Source organism: Loxodonta africana, chromosome 7, assembly GCF_030014295.1.
Source record: "Loxodonta africana isolate mLoxAfr1 chromosome 7, mLoxAfr1.hap2, whole genome shotgun sequence".
In the NCBI taxonomy this organism is placed as follows: Eukaryota; Metazoa; Chordata; class Mammalia; order Proboscidea; family Elephantidae; genus Loxodonta; species Loxodonta africana.
Genome location: NC_087348.1, coordinates 51,479,438 through 51,498,333, shown reverse-complemented (window position 1 = coordinate 51,498,333; position 18,896 = coordinate 51,479,438). Strand labels below are relative to the sequence as shown.

General features: G+C 38.9%; 1 protein-coding gene across 4 annotated transcripts in view; it reads left to right on the top strand.

The window, feature by feature from the left end:
- Positions 1–18,041, top strand: part of ELP4 (elongator acetyltransferase complex subunit 4) — a 268,725-nt gene extending 250,684 nt beyond the window's left edge. The window contains exon 10 of one of the 4 annotated variants that reach the window (XM_003412300.4): positions 16,594–18,041. In XM_003412300.4, coding sequence (XP_003412348.1) covers positions 16,594–16,725 — 132 coding nt within the window. In that variant the 3' untranslated portion in view covers positions 16,726–18,041. Of the gene's footprint in view, positions 1–9,976; positions 10,446–14,899; positions 15,588–16,593 lie in introns of those variants that run through there. The other 3 variants (XM_064288328.1, XM_064288331.1, XM_064288327.1) reach the window with 3 other exon arrangements.
- Positions 18,042–18,896: the final 855 nt, after the last annotated feature.

Here is an 18,896-nt window from a genome sequence, read left to right as displayed (position 1 = left end):
CTCAAATCTGTATCCCTCAGCTAGAGAGCTCGGTGTTTTGCCGCCCCATCACTGCCCTGAGGCATGTCGAGAGAGGGCTCTTACTTTGCCCAGTCTGTTCATCGAGCTTTGAAATCGGTGATGAGGGAGGTCCATGGAGGGGGGGTGGGTAGATATACTAGGCAACTATTGGAAACCAGTATAATTTGTAAATTTGCCATAAACTTATAAGTGAGAGTTGAAATGGGGGAGAGTGTGGAGGGGTGGCATGCTTTCAAAACCCAAAAGAAAAATGCAGGTTTTCATTTCATTATAGAGGCTTCTGACATGAAAGATATTTTTTTTACGTTTTACCAGGATTTCAACAATTAATTATAGACTAAAGGATAACATATTCATGACAACCTTGTTCAAGCCTAAGCACAAGGAAACAAATGTAAAAAAAAAAAAAAAAGAATGTGTATGTAAAATGGACATGCATATACCTACTCGCACTTACCAGATAATAGTACTTCGTTCCGCATGAGTGTTAAACATCTAAGTTTGGAGGGAGTGAAATGTATACCTAGGGGAGTTACCTTTATCTGTCCGTGAAGAGTGAAGAAAATCACTGTTCTCGTTGATACTGTTCATTCATTATGTGAAGTTTTTATACAGCCAGTATAGAGAAAGTCACATTTCATTTTGTCAAACCAAAAACATACTACCTAACTGCCTTGGTATAAAAGCTAACGCAACATATCAAAAATAATAGCATAGCCCACAATATAGACTGAACTTGTGAAAGAAGTTAGGAATGCTTTGGCAAAGATAAAATTCATAAAATTAATTTTTGTGTTATTTTTGTTCCATTCACATTCATACCAGGTGGACTTTGTCAAATACCTATAGTAAAGAAGGACTTGTTCATGCATGCAGAACAAAATAAAATAAGATTAAAGCTCCAGGAAATCAGCCTGCTTCAAAAAACCATTAAAATGTGCCTATCCCTCAAGCTTGACAAATGTGTTAATTGTCGTGTTTCAGTCATGTAAATATGTTTCAGCATAAAGTAACCACGATTTCCTGTTATAGAAGCACTCCTATCTGGGGAGTGGGGGTAGGGAGGGACAGAGGAGGACTAAATAACACACTGTAATGAAACCTGCCTTTGGGCAGCACATGCTTCAATTCTGAATGCCCAGAAATACTTCGCAGACGCTCTAGGCTGCCTAGCAATGGGGATTTTCTAATTCTGGCTAGCTTGACAAAGTAAATACAACTATTGAACATAAGGCACCTCCTAATAAAAAACAATTCCCCCTTGTAAACACTTACATTTGGCCCTATTAAAAATTCTTTCTTCATACCCAGGAACTAGCAGACCCTTAAATGCCGGGGTCTCAGAGTAACTAGAGAGTAGTTGGGAGATTTAATGCTGTCGGGATGTTTTACATTGGCATTTCCACTGAGTACTTCATACCCCATCTCAGGGCTTTGTAGAGTTATGTTCTGCATACACTGTAGGGCATTATCTAAGGAAACACACTGGTCATTATACTCTCAGGACTCATTCACATACAGCCAAAAGGAAATCAGTATATGTTCACATATATGCTATACTTATATACAAAAATACATGATTGCCACATTTCCAAGAGTGCTTATCAAAAGCTGCCAATTTTGAAAGTTATTTTACAGGCCTGACATTAATATGATAACTTTAAGCAATCTGTAAATTACCTGATTTCAAAATTCATTGAGTCCTGCCTTTTCACATCTTAGAATTCATCTATTCCATAACCTATATGCCAGACTTCTGCCTGTTCCTAAATTGAATAGATCTGCTATAGTTTTAGAAATCTCTAGTATTTAGGGATCAGCTTCGAGCTTACACACACGGGTCTGCTAACAGTTTACTGAGTAGGAGGTTTCACATTATAGTAAGGAGTACACATTGGTTTGAATTCTAGTAGACAAAAACTAAGAGATTGTTACCTTTTGCCACCTCCAGACTAGTTTCCATATACTCTAAGAAGGGAAGAGAAGGGATATAAAAAGAAATTCTCATATAATTAGTAGTTAGAATTTATTTCTGAAAGAAGTCTTTTTTTTTTTCAAGTTCAAAATTCAGATTTAAAAATACTACATGTTCCTGAAATATCTTAATATTCTTAGGCTACCTGAGAGGTAAAACCCAAAATATTGCTCCTAAAATGTTTCCCAACTTAGGTAGAAAAGGGGCTTCCTGGAAGGAGCAGGCTTGAAAATCCTACCAAAAAAAAAAAAAACAGTCTATTGATAAAAAGATGCCAGTCTTCTTACATTTGCTGGCAATAGCAGCAGCAGGCCCTAGATCTCAAGCATCTCTTGGCTTGGCCCTGCTGAAGCTTAATTCAAATTCTACACACTCTGGAGCTTATATGCTCCTGCCTGTTATTGTGTGTTCCAGAGCCATGCAAGACTTGGGTTAAGCAGCAGTTGGAGACCAGCAAAAAGGTTGCCAGAATGAGAGGCCCTGCTATACAATTAAGGAAAGATGAATGGAAGGGAGTCAGTTGGGGAGATACAAGGAGACCCATTTGGGCAATGGTGCACAATCAGGATCACAGGGATGGTAGTGGCCATGTGTTATCCCACATTCCATTTCGTTATCCCAGAGAATAGGCTAATGGGGCCAGAGGGAGGGAATCTTTCACAATGTTTTTGCTCTCCAAGTTTAGATGACAACTTAAGTCACCTTATTCCAACTGTTACCTAAATGATTTTTTTCAGTCCTATTCATATTAGAACATGAAAGGGAATAAAATGATGGGAACAAAAATGCAAAAGAACAAGAATAAACCAGAAAGAAAGAAAAGACCTTGCCTTTATTTTTGTATAGAAAATAAATCCATTTTAAGCAAAGTTCTCCAGGAATAATCTTCTAGTTTGTTCTCTGTTGACTTAGGAAATAAAGGAGGATAATAACGTAATTCTCCCACATCTTTCAATGTCTGAAAGTTCAGCAACACTGGGACTGAAACATGGTGATGTTCTATTAGTGTGTAGCCCAAAAGATTCTCACTCACATTTTAAGAGGATTAAACTCCGCAAACCATCCCTACAAACATTACTGCCAGAGTTTCTCTCACACAGACATTTTACACAGGGTCTAGCCCTTCCACCTAGAATCTTCCTATTGGGCAGGTGGGGCATACTGTGGGTCACTTAGTAGCTAGAATATTTCTTTTGAATCAGAAGAAGGCAGGACACCTTTTGGGATAGTCTGTTTTTAATAGAATATGCATGTTTGCAACAACTGTTTTTTTCCATTTTTTTAAATGCCCGTTTTTGTACAGCTATAAGTGTGATAGCCCTCATATTCATAGAAATAAGCTTACGTCACACCCTTGATGCCCTCTGCTCTAAGAATTAAATCCAAATCACTTTCCACAGCCTACAAACCCTACAAGATCTGACACCTGCCTACCCAGCCAAACTTCTCATAGCCAGTCTCTGCTTATTGACTGCTCCAGATGATTTTTTTTTTTTTTTTTCCTATTCTCCAAACATGCCAAGCTTATTCCTGCCTCTGAGTGCTTGCATTTTATTCTCTTCACCTGGAACTTCTTTTTCCAGATCTTCAAAAAGCTGGTCCTTTCTCAAAATCTAGCTTTTAGCTCAAATGTACCCTCCAGAAAGGCCTTCCACAAAGCAGCACCACCCCATCCCCCAGTCAATATTATATCTCTATTTTTTTTCCTTAAAAACTCATCTTGCTATCTGAAATTACCGTCTTCATTTATTTGCTTTCCTATATATTGTCTCTCTCTCCCTGAGTCATGTAAATGTCTATGTTTTGTCCTTTTCTGAGGTTCCGTGATAGCAGGAATGTCTTGTTCTTTCCTGTCGTGTTCACTATTTTCTTTGTTGTTGTTTTATCTCTAGTGCTTAGAAAAGTTCTTGGCATATCCAAAACCAGTTGCCATAAGTCAGTTCTGACTCATAGTGACCCCAAATGTGTCAGAGTGAAACTGTGCTCCATGGTGTTTTCAATGGCTGATTTTCCTAAAGTACGTTGCTAGGCCTTTCTTATGAGGGGACTCTGGGTGGACTTGACCCTCCAACCTTTCATTTAGCAGCCGAGCATGTTAACCATTCTCACCACCCAATGATGCCTCTTGGCACACAGAGTAGTGGTTAAGAGTGTGAGCTTTACCAAGAGACAGAAAGGGCTACATGAACTAGAGACTACATCATCCTGAGACCAGAAGAACTAGATGGTGCCTGGCCACAACAAATGACTGCCCTGACAGGGAGCACAACAGAGAACCCCTGAGGGAGCAGGAGAAAAGTAGGATGCAGACCTCAAATTCTCATGAAAAGACGAGACTTAATGGTCTGACTAAGACAATAAGAATCCTGGCGGTCATGGTCCCCAAACCTTCTGTTGGCCCAGGAGAGGAACCATTCCCGAAGCCAACTCCTCAGACATGGATTGGACTGGACAATGGGTTGGAGAGATGCTGATGAGGAGTGAGCTACTTGCATCAGGTGGATACTGGAGACTATGTTGGCATCTCCTGTCTGGAGGGGAGATGGGAAGGTAGGGGGGTTAGAAACTGGCAAAACGGTCAAGAAAGGAGAGACTGGAAGGAGGGAGCGGGCTGACTCATTAGGGGGAGAGTAAGTGAGAGTATGTAGTAAACTGTATATAAGTTTATATGTGACAGACTGACTTAAAAAAAGAGTGTGGGCTTTAAAGCCAGACTGCCTGAGTTCAAATTTCCATTTGCATACCCCAAAGTTGCAGCATCATTTCTGCCCTTTTCCCAGTATTTTGGACTGGGCTATGTAGTCCACAACTAGCTGCAAGGGCAGCTTAGAAATGAAGTCTTTCTTCAGAATGGCCATGAATTCAAGGGTTCTGTTATGAAAGGGAAAAGGGAGAGTGGATATTAGAGGATAATTGTCAGTCTGTGTCATTGTCCACAACCCTTTGGTACCGACATGTCTATTGATATCCTTCTTCCCACACACAGAACACACTTATCCCGTTCCAGGGGTGAGTAGATAAAGACAACTGTAATTACTAGTCCAAAATAATTATCAACTCCTACTGGCTAGAAAATACTTAAAAATTCTCTGCCCTGGCAGTAGAGGAATTTCTTTAGCCCAGTTTATATCCCCTGGTTCCGCTCTCTCTGGCAGGAACTCCCTCAACCATTATCCTCTGTATCATTTTAGGAAGTTATTCCCTGTCCATTACCTTCCATGGCCACAGGAAGTGGCCATTGGATAGCGTGCCCTTTGGGAACTGCGCAGTTTTCATAGCCCCAAAACCAAACCAAACCCAGTGCCATCAAGTCGATTCCGACTCATAGCAACCCTATAGGACAGAGTAGAACTGCCCCATAGAGTTTCCAAGGAGCGCCTGGTGGATTCGAACTGCCAACCCTTTGGTTAGCAGCCGTAGCACTTAACCACTACACCACCAGGGTTTCCTTTCATACCCCACTTATTGATAAATCAGGTTTGGGGACTAGAGATTACTTTAGAGGTTAAAAAATTGTACACTTTTGACTAGACTTGCGGTTCTCTTTGGCAATACCATTCCTTAAGACTTTAGAAAGTTCCCAGTCTATTTGCTTCCCTTCACTTCCACATTTACGTAATCACAGCCAAAGAGCTTGTCTAGACATAGTTCTAGGACTGAGTTGCAGGAAACAGATACCACCTAATTATTTTATGTGGAAGGAAATTTTGTAACAGAAAATTGGGGGCTGGCACAGTAATTGGAAAGGCTGGAGAACGCTGTCACTAAACTGGCCTCTAGGGAGGCTGCTACCTCTACCATGGTCAGGAAGGTATGGAATAGGGAGACTGCCACTGGAGCTGTTAACTGAAAGCATGCACTTCTGTGGTCCCACTGCCACTACTGCAACTGCTCCTTGACCCCATGAAGCTGGTAACTGGATATCGACCTGACCGTTTCCACAACTGCCTCTCAGCTCCCATGAAGCTGTTAACTATTAAGCTATTAATTAGTCCCTAGAATATTGATGCAAGAAAAATTGACTCCACAGTAATACTTGCCAATTGCAGTAGTGAACACAGCAGGAAGATAGCTCCTGCTTCTCTTCCACTTTCTGAATCTAGTGCCAAACCAAAAACAGTTACTAACGAGTCACTTCCGACTCATGGCAACGTCATGTGTGTCACAGTAGAATTTTGTGCACCATGGAGCTCCAGTAGCTTACTTTTCATAAGTAGATCTCCAGGCTTGTCTTCCTAGGGGGCTCTGGATGGACTCAAACCGCCAACCTTTTGGTTAGCAGCCAAGCGCATTAACCATTTTCATCACAGAGGAACTCCAGATTTAGTACAGATACATCTGACTGGCTGAACCTAATTCACGGCTTTCAACCCTCAGACGTACAGAAGGCAGTTGGAATGGACACTGAGTGCCTGTTCCCCTTATTCACCCAACTGTTACATCGGCCTCTTTCTTTCGTCTTATTAACTAGCTACTTTGACACCATCTGAAATAATAGATTTGGGTGGGAAAGCAACACCCTTTATCTGACCTTGTCTTTGAGCTGGCTCCCATTTTCTGCCTGTACTATTAACAGAAGGTATTTAACAAAGGCTCAAGGTACAGACATCTCCTGTGAAGACTGCCAGCTTCAGTGTACAGGTACACTGCAGGTATAAAACCAACCTTAACCACTACACCACCAGGGTTTCCAAACACTGCAGGTGTAGTACCTCTTTTAAAAGAGTTGTATTCCCTTCCATCTCTTCTTGCAAACTCTGGGTTTTGTGTTTTATAAATGACTGTGCTAGAATGGCAAGAAGCAACTAACCGATGTTCTGAATTTTTCCAACATTTCCCCTGGAACCACTGACTTGGGAGGTATAATGTGTGCCTTCCAAGTTATCACAGGCTTGACAAGGGTCTCCAGCTTTCCATCTTGCTATATGTGACATTACTACCAACCCTCCAACCACTAAACCAACTTAATGGTTGCATAACTTGAGTGCTCCATTTGTCGGGTACAAAATTCTATAGATACAGGATATAGTTTAGGCTGTTACTACAAAGATTTAAAAATGTTGTTGTTAGGTGCCACCAAGTTGGTTCCAACTATAGTGACTCTGTGTACAAAATAATGAAACTCTGCCCAGTCCTGCCCCATTCTCACGATTGTTACTATTTGAGCCCATTGTTGCAGCCACTGCATCAATCCATCTCATTGAGAGTCTTCCTCTTTTTCACTGACCCTTTATTTTACCAGACATGATTTCCTTCTTCAGAGAGTGGTCCCTCCTGATAATATGTCCAATACGAAAGATGAAGTCTCACCGTCCTCACTTCTAGGGAACATTCTGGCTATACTTCTTCCAAGACGAATTTGTTCATTCTTCTGGCAGTCCATGGTGGATTTAATATTCTTTGCCAACACCATAATTTAAAGGCATCAATTCTACCTCAGGCTTTCTTATTCACTGTCCAACTTTCACAGGTTTAAGGATCAGGCGCACCTTAGTCCTCAAAATGACATCTTTGCTTTTGAACACTTTAAAGAGGTCTTTTGCAGCAGATTTGCCCAATGCAATATGTTGTTTGATTTCTTGACTACTACTTCCAATGGCATTGATTGTGGATCTAAATAAAATGTAATCCTTGACAACTTCAGTCTTTTCACTGTTTATCATGATGTTGCTTATTGGTCCTGTTGTGAGGATTTTTGTTTTCTTTATGTTGAGGTACAATCCATACTGAAGGTTGTAGTCTTTGGTCTTCATCAGTATTTCAAGTCCTCTTCACTTTCAGCAAGCAAGGTTGTGTCACCTGCATAACATAGGTTGTTGATGAGTCTTCCTTCGATCCTGATGCCACACTCTTCTTCATATAGCCCTGCTTCTCGGATTATTTGCTAAGCATACAAGTTGAATAAGTATGGTGAGAGGATACAACCCTGACGTACACCCTTCCCAATTTAAAACCATCCAGTATCCCCTTGTTCTGTTCAAACAGCTGCCTCTTGGTCTGTGTACAGGTTCCTGATGAGCACAATTAAGTGCTCTGGAATTCCCATTCTTCACAATGTTATCCATAATTTGTTATGATCTACACAGTCAAATGCCTTTGCATAGTCATTAAAACACAGGTAAACATCTTCCTGGTATTCTGTGCTTTCAGCCAGGATCCATCTGACAGCAGCAATGACTTCCCTCATTCCATGTCCTCTTCTGAGTCCAGCTTGAATTTCTGACAGTTCCCTATCAATGTATTGCTACGACCATTTTTTTTTTTAATTATCTTCAGCAAAATTGTACTTGCATGTGAAATTAATGATATTGCTCAATAATTTCCCTATCCTGTTGGATTGCCTTTCTTTGGGATGGGCACAAATATGAATCTCTTCCAGTTGGTTGCATCCCTTTGTTGAAACATCTCAATTGGTATTCTGTCAATTCCTGGGGCCTTGTTTTTCACCATTTTATTCCCTTTACCTGGAACTTCTTTTTCCAGATCTCCAAAGAGCTGGTCCCTTCTCAAAATCTAGCTTTTAGCTCAAATGTACCCTCCAGAAAGGCCTTCCACAAAGCAGCAGCACCCCATCCCCCAGTCAATATTATATTGCCATTTTTTTTCCTTAAAAACTTATCTCGCTAGCTTAGATTTCTTCCTTCATTACCATCAGTTCTTGATCATATGCTACCTCCTGAAATGTTTGAATGTTGACTAATTCCTTTTTATACAGTCGTTTTTTGTGTATTCCTTCCATCTTCTTTGATGCTTCCTGCATCGTTCAGTATTTTGCCCATAGAATCCTTCAGTATTGCAACTAGAGGCTTAAATTTTTTATTCAGTTCTTTCAGCTTGAGAAATGCCAAGGGCGTTTTACCTTTTGGTTTTCTGACTCCAGGTCTTTGCACATTTCCATATAATACTTTACTTTGTCTTCCCAAGCTGCCCTTTGAAACCTTCTATTCAGCTCTTTGACTTTATCATCTCTTCCAAAAAAATTCACTTTAGCTACTCTATATTCAAGAGGAGGTTTCAGAGTCTCTTCCAACATCCATTTTGGTCTTTTCTTTCTTTCATGTCTTTTTAATGACCTTTTGCTTTCATCCCACAATTCGTCTGATCTTCTGTCACTAGTGTTCAGGGAATCAGATCTATTCTTGAGATGGTCTCTAAATTCAAGTTGTACGTTGGCTCTCATGGACTTGTTTTAATTTTCTTCAACTTCAACTTGAAGTTGCATATCAGCATTTAATGGTCTGTTATGCAGTCAGCCCTTGGCCATGTTGTGACGAATGATATTGAGCTTCTCCATCGTCTCTTTCCACAGATATAGTAGATTTGATTCCTGTGTATTCCATCCAGTGAGGTTACCAGCTTTCTATCTTGCCATATGTGACATTACTACACACCCTCCAACCACTAAACCAACTTAATGGTTGCAAAACTTCAGTGCTCCATTTGTTAGGTACAAAATTCTATAGAAACAGGACATAGATTAGGCTGTTATTACAGAGATCTAAAAACTGAGTGGCTTAAACAATCTGGAAGTTTATGTATCTCTCACATAAAAGCCCTGTTAGGTGACCCAGGGCTCTTTTGGTGACAATATGGTGTTGGAAGACCCTAGACTCATTCTCTCATATTGCTATGCCATCCTCAGCCCATAGCTTCCATATTATGATCCAGTATAGCTGCATCACTGCTCATCCTCATGTCCACATGTCAGCAAGTAGGAAGAGGGAAGTTGGGCTCATCTGTAACATTTGCAGAGCCTAGGGCAAGAACACAAAGGGTCACATATATCTAAGTATTTAAAAGTTAATTAAGCCAAAATCTGCTAAATATGCTTTGTCTTCTTTTCTTCACAAATATACTTGCCTGGAAAACAAAGTTTAAATTTAGGATTAGGGTTCCTCTCCAGAATGCAGGGGCATAGGGAAAATGGTCCTACAGCCCACCCCTTTTCTCTTCTCACCCTTGCCTCCTTCCCACACACAGGGGGCCGGGCCTCACACACATGCCTGTGGACACCGAATCTGCACATCCAAACTCCATCCACAGTCCCTGCAAAGAGCTGTACCTTGGTTGCTCCTCGGGCCCCACGGTATGCACACAGACAACATAGTCCACCCTTGGTGGACAAACCCAGAGAAGAGACTTCTATAGGCTTTGTGTCCATTTGGACAGGGAATTCTACGGTCTTGAGTACCATGTTCTTAAAAGAAGGGTATAGGCTCTTGATGAGTACATCTCCTTAGCCCTGTAATGTCTCATCCCATGAGGAGGGGAGGGTCCAAAAGAGGGGTGAATCAGGGCCCAGGGAAGGGGCCCCTCTTGCTGAGGTCTAATAGTGATACTAAGGGAAAGGGGAAATAGATGACACCCCTCTCTTTTGAGATCTGACCCTGAAGTTAACCATAACACTTCTGCTCAAGATAAAAGTGACCAGGAAACAATAAAAAAAAAATGCTTTGGTCACTCTGCCTCACCTAATGGCAAGGGAAGCTGGGAAATGTGACCTTAATTCTAGGGGACCATATGCTCCTAATATTCAGGGGCTCTTTTTTTTTTTTTTTTTTTCCTATTACTAGCTAAAAAGGGGGAAGAATAGATATTGGAAGTAAACTAGCAATCTCTGCCACAGACACACACCTTTTTATAAATCACACTTTTGTTTAGACAATTGAGATCTTCACAATCTGCTTTCAGAGACAATACTGTCAGTTACAATTGATGGTCAAAATAATTGCACACCTGAGCACTTTTCAGTGGGCAGCCAACGTGCAATGTTGCTGCTCTGAAATTTTGTCTGATTTTCAGATAACTCAGGAAGAACTAAATGACTTTTTTATTTAAAGGATATAGTATGATTATGACAGTCAGTAAAACAATTTTAATCTTGAACCCTGAGGATGAATTTGGACCTTAAACAAACAAAAACTAAAACCTGATCATTCTTGGCAGAATTTTTTTAGAAATATTCCCCCACTACCAAATGTATGCTTACCAATCCAAAAAGAGCAAAAATTTGATTCTGGCATTGTTTCCACTGCCCTGTTAAATATGAGAATAATGCAAAATCCATCAAAATTACGCAGGTGAATCTTTCATAGTGCAAAATTTTGACCAGTGTATACTAATCATAATGTAATATTACATTGTAATAAAATTATAATTACAGAATAATATAAATGTAATAATGTCAAAAATGTAAGTACAGAATAGCACATAACATTGATTTTTTTTTACAAGTTGAAACAATACAATCTTGTCAAGAAATAGTAGCAGTCCTATAATGATGAATATACCAAACCTGCTTCATCTGTCTTTTTCCTTCTAACTTCCTCCCTGTGTCTGTGTGTTTTCGTCTCCCAGGGTTGCCATAACAAAGTACCAAAAAGTGCGTGGCTTGAGAGAACAGAAATTTATTTTCCGAATTCAGGGTGCCAGCAGGGCTATGTTTTCTCTATTGGCTCTAGGGAAAGGTCCTTCCTTGTCTCTTCCAGCTTCTAGTGGCCTGAGCATTTCTTGGAGTTCTTTGGCTTGTAGGCAGATCCTCACACGGTGTCTTCTCCCTGTGTGTGACTCTGTTTCCATGTCTGTCCTCTCCTTTTATAAGTCGGTACTCAGAAGGGATTAGGACTAGGACCCACCCTACTCTGGCATGATTTAATTGATAAGATCTTTAAAGAAAGACTCCACTTCTCTCAATAAGGTCACATTCACAGGTACAGGCCTTAGGATTTCAACATATCTTTTTTCAGGGACACAATTCAATTCATAGCACTCTGGAAGGAAATTAGTCTTTCCACAAAGGAAAGGGGGAATATCTCTCTTTTTATGCATAGACAAAGAGAGGCTCTGAATACTTTAGCCCCCGTCCCCTGCGCTGGTCTGAGCATCAGGTCTGCATTTCTTGGTCAGAGATGAAGATGGAGAATGGAACCCCAAGCAGTCAGCTGTAGCTCATATACTGAGTGATGCTTCTGGATGGTGATCATTTTGTCATGGTCCTTCTCAGGTTCCCTGTGACAGAATGTTGGTTATCTCTACCCAGTATCCACTTGCTCATTCTTCCATGGTAATAGATTTTTTTAACTTTTTTTTTTTCACACATTTGAAACATTTTTTACACATTTTTAAACATTACCCAGCCTTCCATGCAACCAGATAAGACCATATCTAAGTTCTGGACAAGAGCAGATGCCATGTCTCCAACTTGCAGGTCTTGCCTTCTTGGCCCCTTTTCTTCTTGCTGCTGGCTAATAAATAGCAAGAGCATCAGCCTTGGACCCAGAAGTGGAAGAATGATTCCCCTCGTGATGAGGACACTGAGGCTTAGAGGTAGATTGGCTTGTCCATGGTCACACTGAGAGTGAGTGATAGCCAGGTGTCCAGCTGTCTCTGCCTCCAAATCCGATGCTCCTTTCAACGAGCCTTGGACTGCCTCTGTTAAGAGACCAATGTAGAGCAGATGTGTTCTAAGGTGTTTATAAGTTTTAATTTTAATTGGCTATATTTCAAAGAAAAAATATATTAGAAGACTTTTAAAATATTAGCATTGATTTCTATAATTCAGAGCAATACAAATTGTGACTTGTCAGGAAATGTCAAAAAGGGTTAAAATGTAGTACATTAATTGTTTTCAGAAAACAAACAGTACCTGGTTGTTTGGTCTTGGCAAAATATGAAAAATATAACTTGATTAAACTTATTTTAATGGGTATTTACCTGCAATTTGTCTCAAATCCAGGTGTAATCTAGATTCATTATCTTGCCCCTTCTGTCTGGGAACTGTGAGTGCTGAGCACAGGTCTGGCAGGCTGGGAGAAAAGGAATTAGGAAGAGAATTTGTGAGCCAGGAAATCCAGTCCTACGTGACTATGGAATCAGTTTAGTTGTTGACTCAAGAAGGAACAAAGTATATTCAGTAACCACAAAAAAAAAAAAAAATCATTGCAGTCGAGTTGATTCCGACTAATAGTGACCCTGTTGCTAAGCCCAACAAAGAAACAGGCAAAGGGGAAAGAATCCCCAAAACCTGGCTCCACTGGTACACCCTAGAGCCTCAAAGCAAATCACTTTTGTTGCTGCTGCTTTGTTACGACCCAGAGTGGGCTTCTTATGGGCCTAAGCGTGCTGGAGTCCTCCTGATCTGCCAGGGTATTTTGCAGCCTCACTGTTTCCCCTTGCAGGTTGGATCACATAAATCCAGTGGGATCACTCCACATCACCAAAGCCTGTGTGGGACCCTTCGGAGTTGCCATACCTTTCCCAGATTCCTTTGCCTGAATAGAAATCATCCTTTCAGACAGGCATTAATGGAAGAAAAACAGGCAGCCAGCCTCTCATATATTCATCTCCTGTATCAGCAACAGAGTCCCTTCCTCCCAGATTCTGGGGAAAGAAAATCAGAATCTGGGGAATGAATCTGGGGGAAAAAATGTCAGCTCAAGATGTTACTTTTTTGTTTTGTTTTGTTTTTTTCCTTTTGACCCCATCTGGCCTCAGAACCCCCAAGTATAAGATGAGAAAGATAAATGCCTTGATTTGGTTTATAAGGTTGAAAATAGTTTTTTGGGTTTTTTTTTGTTTTTTAATATAGTACGATTTTTATTTAAACCATTACTCAGTGAAACCTCGTCTAAAATTGTCTATAACCTCCAGCCTTGGAGTTTTAGTCTGAAGGAGGTCACCATGCTATGCAGAGTATCTTGCAGCATATTTTTTCAGAAGACAGATCTGGGGTACAGCAGCATCTGAACATTTACATGTCGAATGTGTAAATGCTTTGGAAGCCTCAGAGGAAGAGCCTCTGACACACCTGGCAAGCCTGGACCCTGATCTCTCCTTCTTCCTCGCTGCTTCACATCGCACTGACATGGTGCGCGGAGGGAGGCTCAGAAAGGAAGGAAAAAAATCCAACTCCTTGAGAATTTAGATGACAGAATAAGCTTGTTCAAGTAATAATCAGCAAAAGCAGGAAAAATCACACCCAGATTCACGTATTTCCACAGAGCCATCCTTGGACTTTTCCGAAGAGCATGAGTGTGCAACCAGCTTTTACAATGTAGCATTTGGTTAGAAGCATTTAATCATATCACCCAAAAATTTTGTGCTCAGAAATTGCACACAAATGATATTTGACTTTCGTTCAAAGCCATTCAACCTGAAAGATTTCTAAGCATGTCAACAATGTCACATTTAGCTACTTTTGCTATGAAGGGCTTTCGGCCAACTGGCTTACCCTCATGGCCTAGAGAAACAGAGGAAGAGAAATTTTTAGCCAGTCAACAAGCATATAGGTATGCTCCTGGAATGAGCTATATATTATGCTTGTTCTGAAAAAACTACACTACTTTCTTTGTTTAAATTATCGGAACAGTATGACCCTTCAACCAAATGTGTCCTGTAATCTTAGAGATGTATATCGTTCTACTGTTAAGCAAATCACCATTTCTAAGTGTTAGAATCCACTTCATTGCTTAAGACCGAGCTCAGATCCCATGGCCCTGAAGCTTTTTCCTGCTTCCCTCCCCCCGCCATGATCTCTGCTTTGTCTCTGCCTTTCTTGCAGACATAACTTGAAGCCCTTAGTATAAGGGTTACCTGTGTATTTGTCTTACTTGTGTTACGCAGTTGTAAGGAAATGAAGAGCATGGATGGTGTTCTGTTCATATAACCTTTCAAAATGCCTTGGTTTGAGTAGATTCTAAAAGTTCATTGACACCGGTAGATGTCCTGAATAGCCTAATCACCATCTGACATGGTCTTTGTGAGGTCCTAACCAAAAGTGTACACACACATTTTTTTTTTTTAATGGTGGATTTTCTCTAAGTTTCGGATAGCCTTCAGATCATGCATATATCCTAGTCGTCTTTCCTTTAAAAAAAATAAATTTTTTTTTTTTTTACTCATTAGCAATAACTACAAGATCTTAAAGAAACATTAAAACTCAGACACGTAATTGAAGATCTCTTCCCCTCCTGCTTCCTTCCATGGGTGCTGATGAAGTCAATACTACAAAGGCATCTGTAACCTTGTCCTTCAGAATTACGCCTGCATTTTAGGGTTCCTAAGCCTTTCATGCTTTTGTTTCAGCTTGAAATCCTTTCTGGAACAAGCTAGCTTGTAAAAAAATAATTGTTTAAAACAAAAAAATAAATATGGCTTTGTTCGAGCTTTTTTTTAATCGTTCAAGACATAGACATTGGATTACTTATTATGTGCAGACTGGGTGTTAAGAAATAAATATTACTGTATGAACATAAGAGTTTTTCTTGACCTTTCTGACATCTTTGTTAGTCATATATCTACGTAACGGTACCTTTCATCCGAGATAATTTGTATTAAAAAATAATTTTAGGCAAATCAAGGAAGAATATATTCTTAAATTATTTTAAATGTTAAATATTTTGATCCTTTGCACACAGCTTGTGTTTACGTGACAATAAACAAACCTTTTATCAGGAAAGAAACTAGCTAGAACACATGCTTGTGGACCCCAATATTTTGACCCCCCCCAAAAAAAAGTGATTCCACCCTTTTCCATCTTTTTTTTTTTTTTCTTCATATTGAAAAGAGTTCTCCAAATGAAGGCTTTCACATGGGTTGCCTCCAGATCAGTTCACCTCAGGAAGGCTTTGGTTGGTCATCAGCTGAGGGCCCCATCCTGCCTTACCTTTCGCCTCCCATACCCACTTTGTGCCTCATACAAAGATATGTTCCTTTAAGGTTAAATTTATATGAAGCAAATCATGTGGAGTAGGAGCACTAATACTTAAAGGAACTCGATAGCAACCCTTTTGAAAACATAAAAAGTTATTTTGAAATATGAATCTCTCTAATTACAGTAACTGTTCTGTAATTGTGGTTGGTTACTGGATCTGCTTAAATCAGTCTGTATCTGCAGCAAAACAATTGGGGTAAGGGAATGTTCAAAGCTACACTATACTTTTGAAAACATAACCCAACATCATACTTAGAAATAAAAGACCTGTAACAGATCAGATGTTATAGCTGACTTACCAGAGCATATGGAATATATTGACCCTTTGATTGATACTTTTTTTCATTAGGTCAGTATTTCTGTGAATATTGTAGGTTCCTAGAGAAATCGTAGCCTTGAAACAGAATCATCAGGTCAACTCAATAGACAAAAGGAAACAAGCATGTGTGAGAATCCATAATTGCTGAAAAGCTGTATTAGATTGAAAAATAGCATTTTGGAGCCCTGGCAAAAACAAAACAAAGCCCAAAAAGCAACCCTGCCATTATTTATGTGATAATTTTCAGTTCTGCTTCTATTTGTTCATTTACATGTTTTCGTTTCTACTTAAATGAGAAAAACCCTAATACATTTAGGTTTGGACACTGAGAATATTCCACTAAGATTCTTGGTCCAGTTTCCACAATGGCTATAATTTGTAAAATCTACTAGGACTAGGATGTGATTATATTGAGCTTCATTCTGAAGAACTGTTTTAGCAGGAATTTTATATCCAAGACTAAATGCAGATCAACAGAGCATAATATTGTATTCTGAAGTTTGCTAGTGAAAGCAAAATTAATTTTTTTTTTCTCTTTTCTCCATCTCCTGAAATCTTCTGCCATAGCGACTGCATTTGCCTCCAGACTTGTCAGACACAGTGAGCCGCTCAAGCAAACAGGATCTGGCAGAATCAGCCAAACTGCTGGGCCCAGGCTGTGGCATGATGGCCGGAGGCAAGAAGCACCTGGACTTCTAGCAATTTCTCCTTAGTCGTTGCATGCAGAATTATATGACACTCTAATTATGATTGCTAATAGCTTATGTAAATATTTTTCTTAACGATTTGACCCTCCAATCCTTCAAAAACAGTCAGGATTACAAAACGGGGCCACCATTCTTCATTTTTTTAAACCGACTTTTTGTAGAGATATAGTGCAACAGAAATACTTCCATTTTAAAATGTTATCTTCTTGCAGAAAATATATCATTTTATTTTTTAAATAAAAGCAAATAAGATATCAGAAATTCCAGATAGCATACAGTGCTTATCAGTGTCCCTGTTCTCAAGCACTTAGGATCACACTAAAGCATGTGTGGGTAGGCGACAGCATATGAAGCATTGTGGAATTCACAATTTGATATAAAAAACATACTTTCTCTTTATATCTGAAAAAGTCACTTGCCAGCAAAATTGCGAGGGTTTTTTTTTTTAGTTAATGAAAAATTTCTTTGCTAATATATGAAAGGCAGTAATAAAATCAATTCACGTTTATGCATTATTAAACTGTTATTAAACTGTTATTAAACTGATAAAGACAAAATAATATTTTGGGATAAAGATAGTCAGCCTCAGTGATTAATAAAGAATTTGAGTGACAGAAAGCATAGAGCAAGGAGCTGATGGTCTTCTGTTTAGTAATCCTAAACAACTGAAGTCAGCATATGAAATTATGTCAACAGACATAATTCAGGACTGAAATTCAAACTGACAGCTACATTAATGCTAGGATAAGGGTGGGGGGAATGTATCGAATCTTGGTGAGAGATTTCTACAGAACGTGGGTCTGAGACAAAGTGTAAAAATGAAACTAATTCAGATTACCATGGCACCAGGTAAACCCTTTGTTAATTACGAACAGCAGCTGGGTATGTAAATTTCTAACCATATAAATATATCTATTTGGGTGGATTAGCACATTGAGCCAGTTTTCATATAAAAGACTAGGTTTTTGAATCATAGCTCCATATTCTCAAAGCTTTTGACAAATAATAAACAAAAAGTGAAACTTAAAAAGTAACTTGCATATTTAAGTAGAGTCTCAATTTTTAAAAAGCTGTTTAACATCAATTGAAAGAAACCGAATTTCCAAAATACACTTTCAGGTATGTTAGAATATTTTGATGCAGTTAAAACTGGCATTTTTAAGCAGTTTGCTTTTAATATACCACAAATTATACTTTATTTGTTCTTGACAACATTGTAGAAAATAAAGACTAGGTTTTTAAAACTGTCTAACCAATATGATGAATGTCAGTCATTTAAAAAAAAAAAAAAACCCACTGTAGCATAAACACATACTGTATACAGCTTTTATTCAGAATTAGAATAATTGAATCAATGACAGTGATTTGCCAGGATGTCAAATCTCTCCATCATATCCTGTCACTACCAGTTTATTTTTTGTGATCAAAATCAAAAAGACAACTATTTTGTCACCCTCTATTTCATTAGTACTAAAAATCAGGTTTCTCCTATTTTTTTAGAATGTCTGGTTTATTTTTTTCACTTCTTTTAATTCTAAAGACATAAATTCTTCCCCATTTTCTTTTCAAATAAAGTTTCAGAATTGATCTGTCAGTTAAAATTAGAGGGCTTTTATATAAAGCAAAGGTGTTTTTAAAAATTTAAAGCAACTTCGAAAAGTCAGTTTAGTCCATAGATAATAAATAATGTACAAATACTCTGAAAAAACTTTGCTATGTCTTTTTAAAGCATTATAGATAATTTGAATAAATTTAAATGAATATTTTAGTCAGGTTATTATTTTAATAACGCTAACCTTTTTCTTACCGTGTTGTGATTCATTTTATACAAACACAGTGGAACAATTACGTACCATTTGACTCTGAAAAGGAAATGTGAGGTCATCAAATATGTAAATTGCTTGTCAAGATACTTAATAGGTCATTGATTTACTACCCTGGCTACCATGTCTATAAAATTAACAGCCAATTACTAGTTAATATATGCTTTACAAATACATAAATACTATAAAAATTGAATGTGCATATTTGAACCCTCATCTTAAATACAAAAGGAACTTTTTAAACTCAGTAAAAGTGTGTTTTGAATAATAAGAGTACCTGGGCTTTCCAAAAATCAAATCCAAGTGCTTTGTTTTTCTCATTCCACCAAGCAGGCTTTGT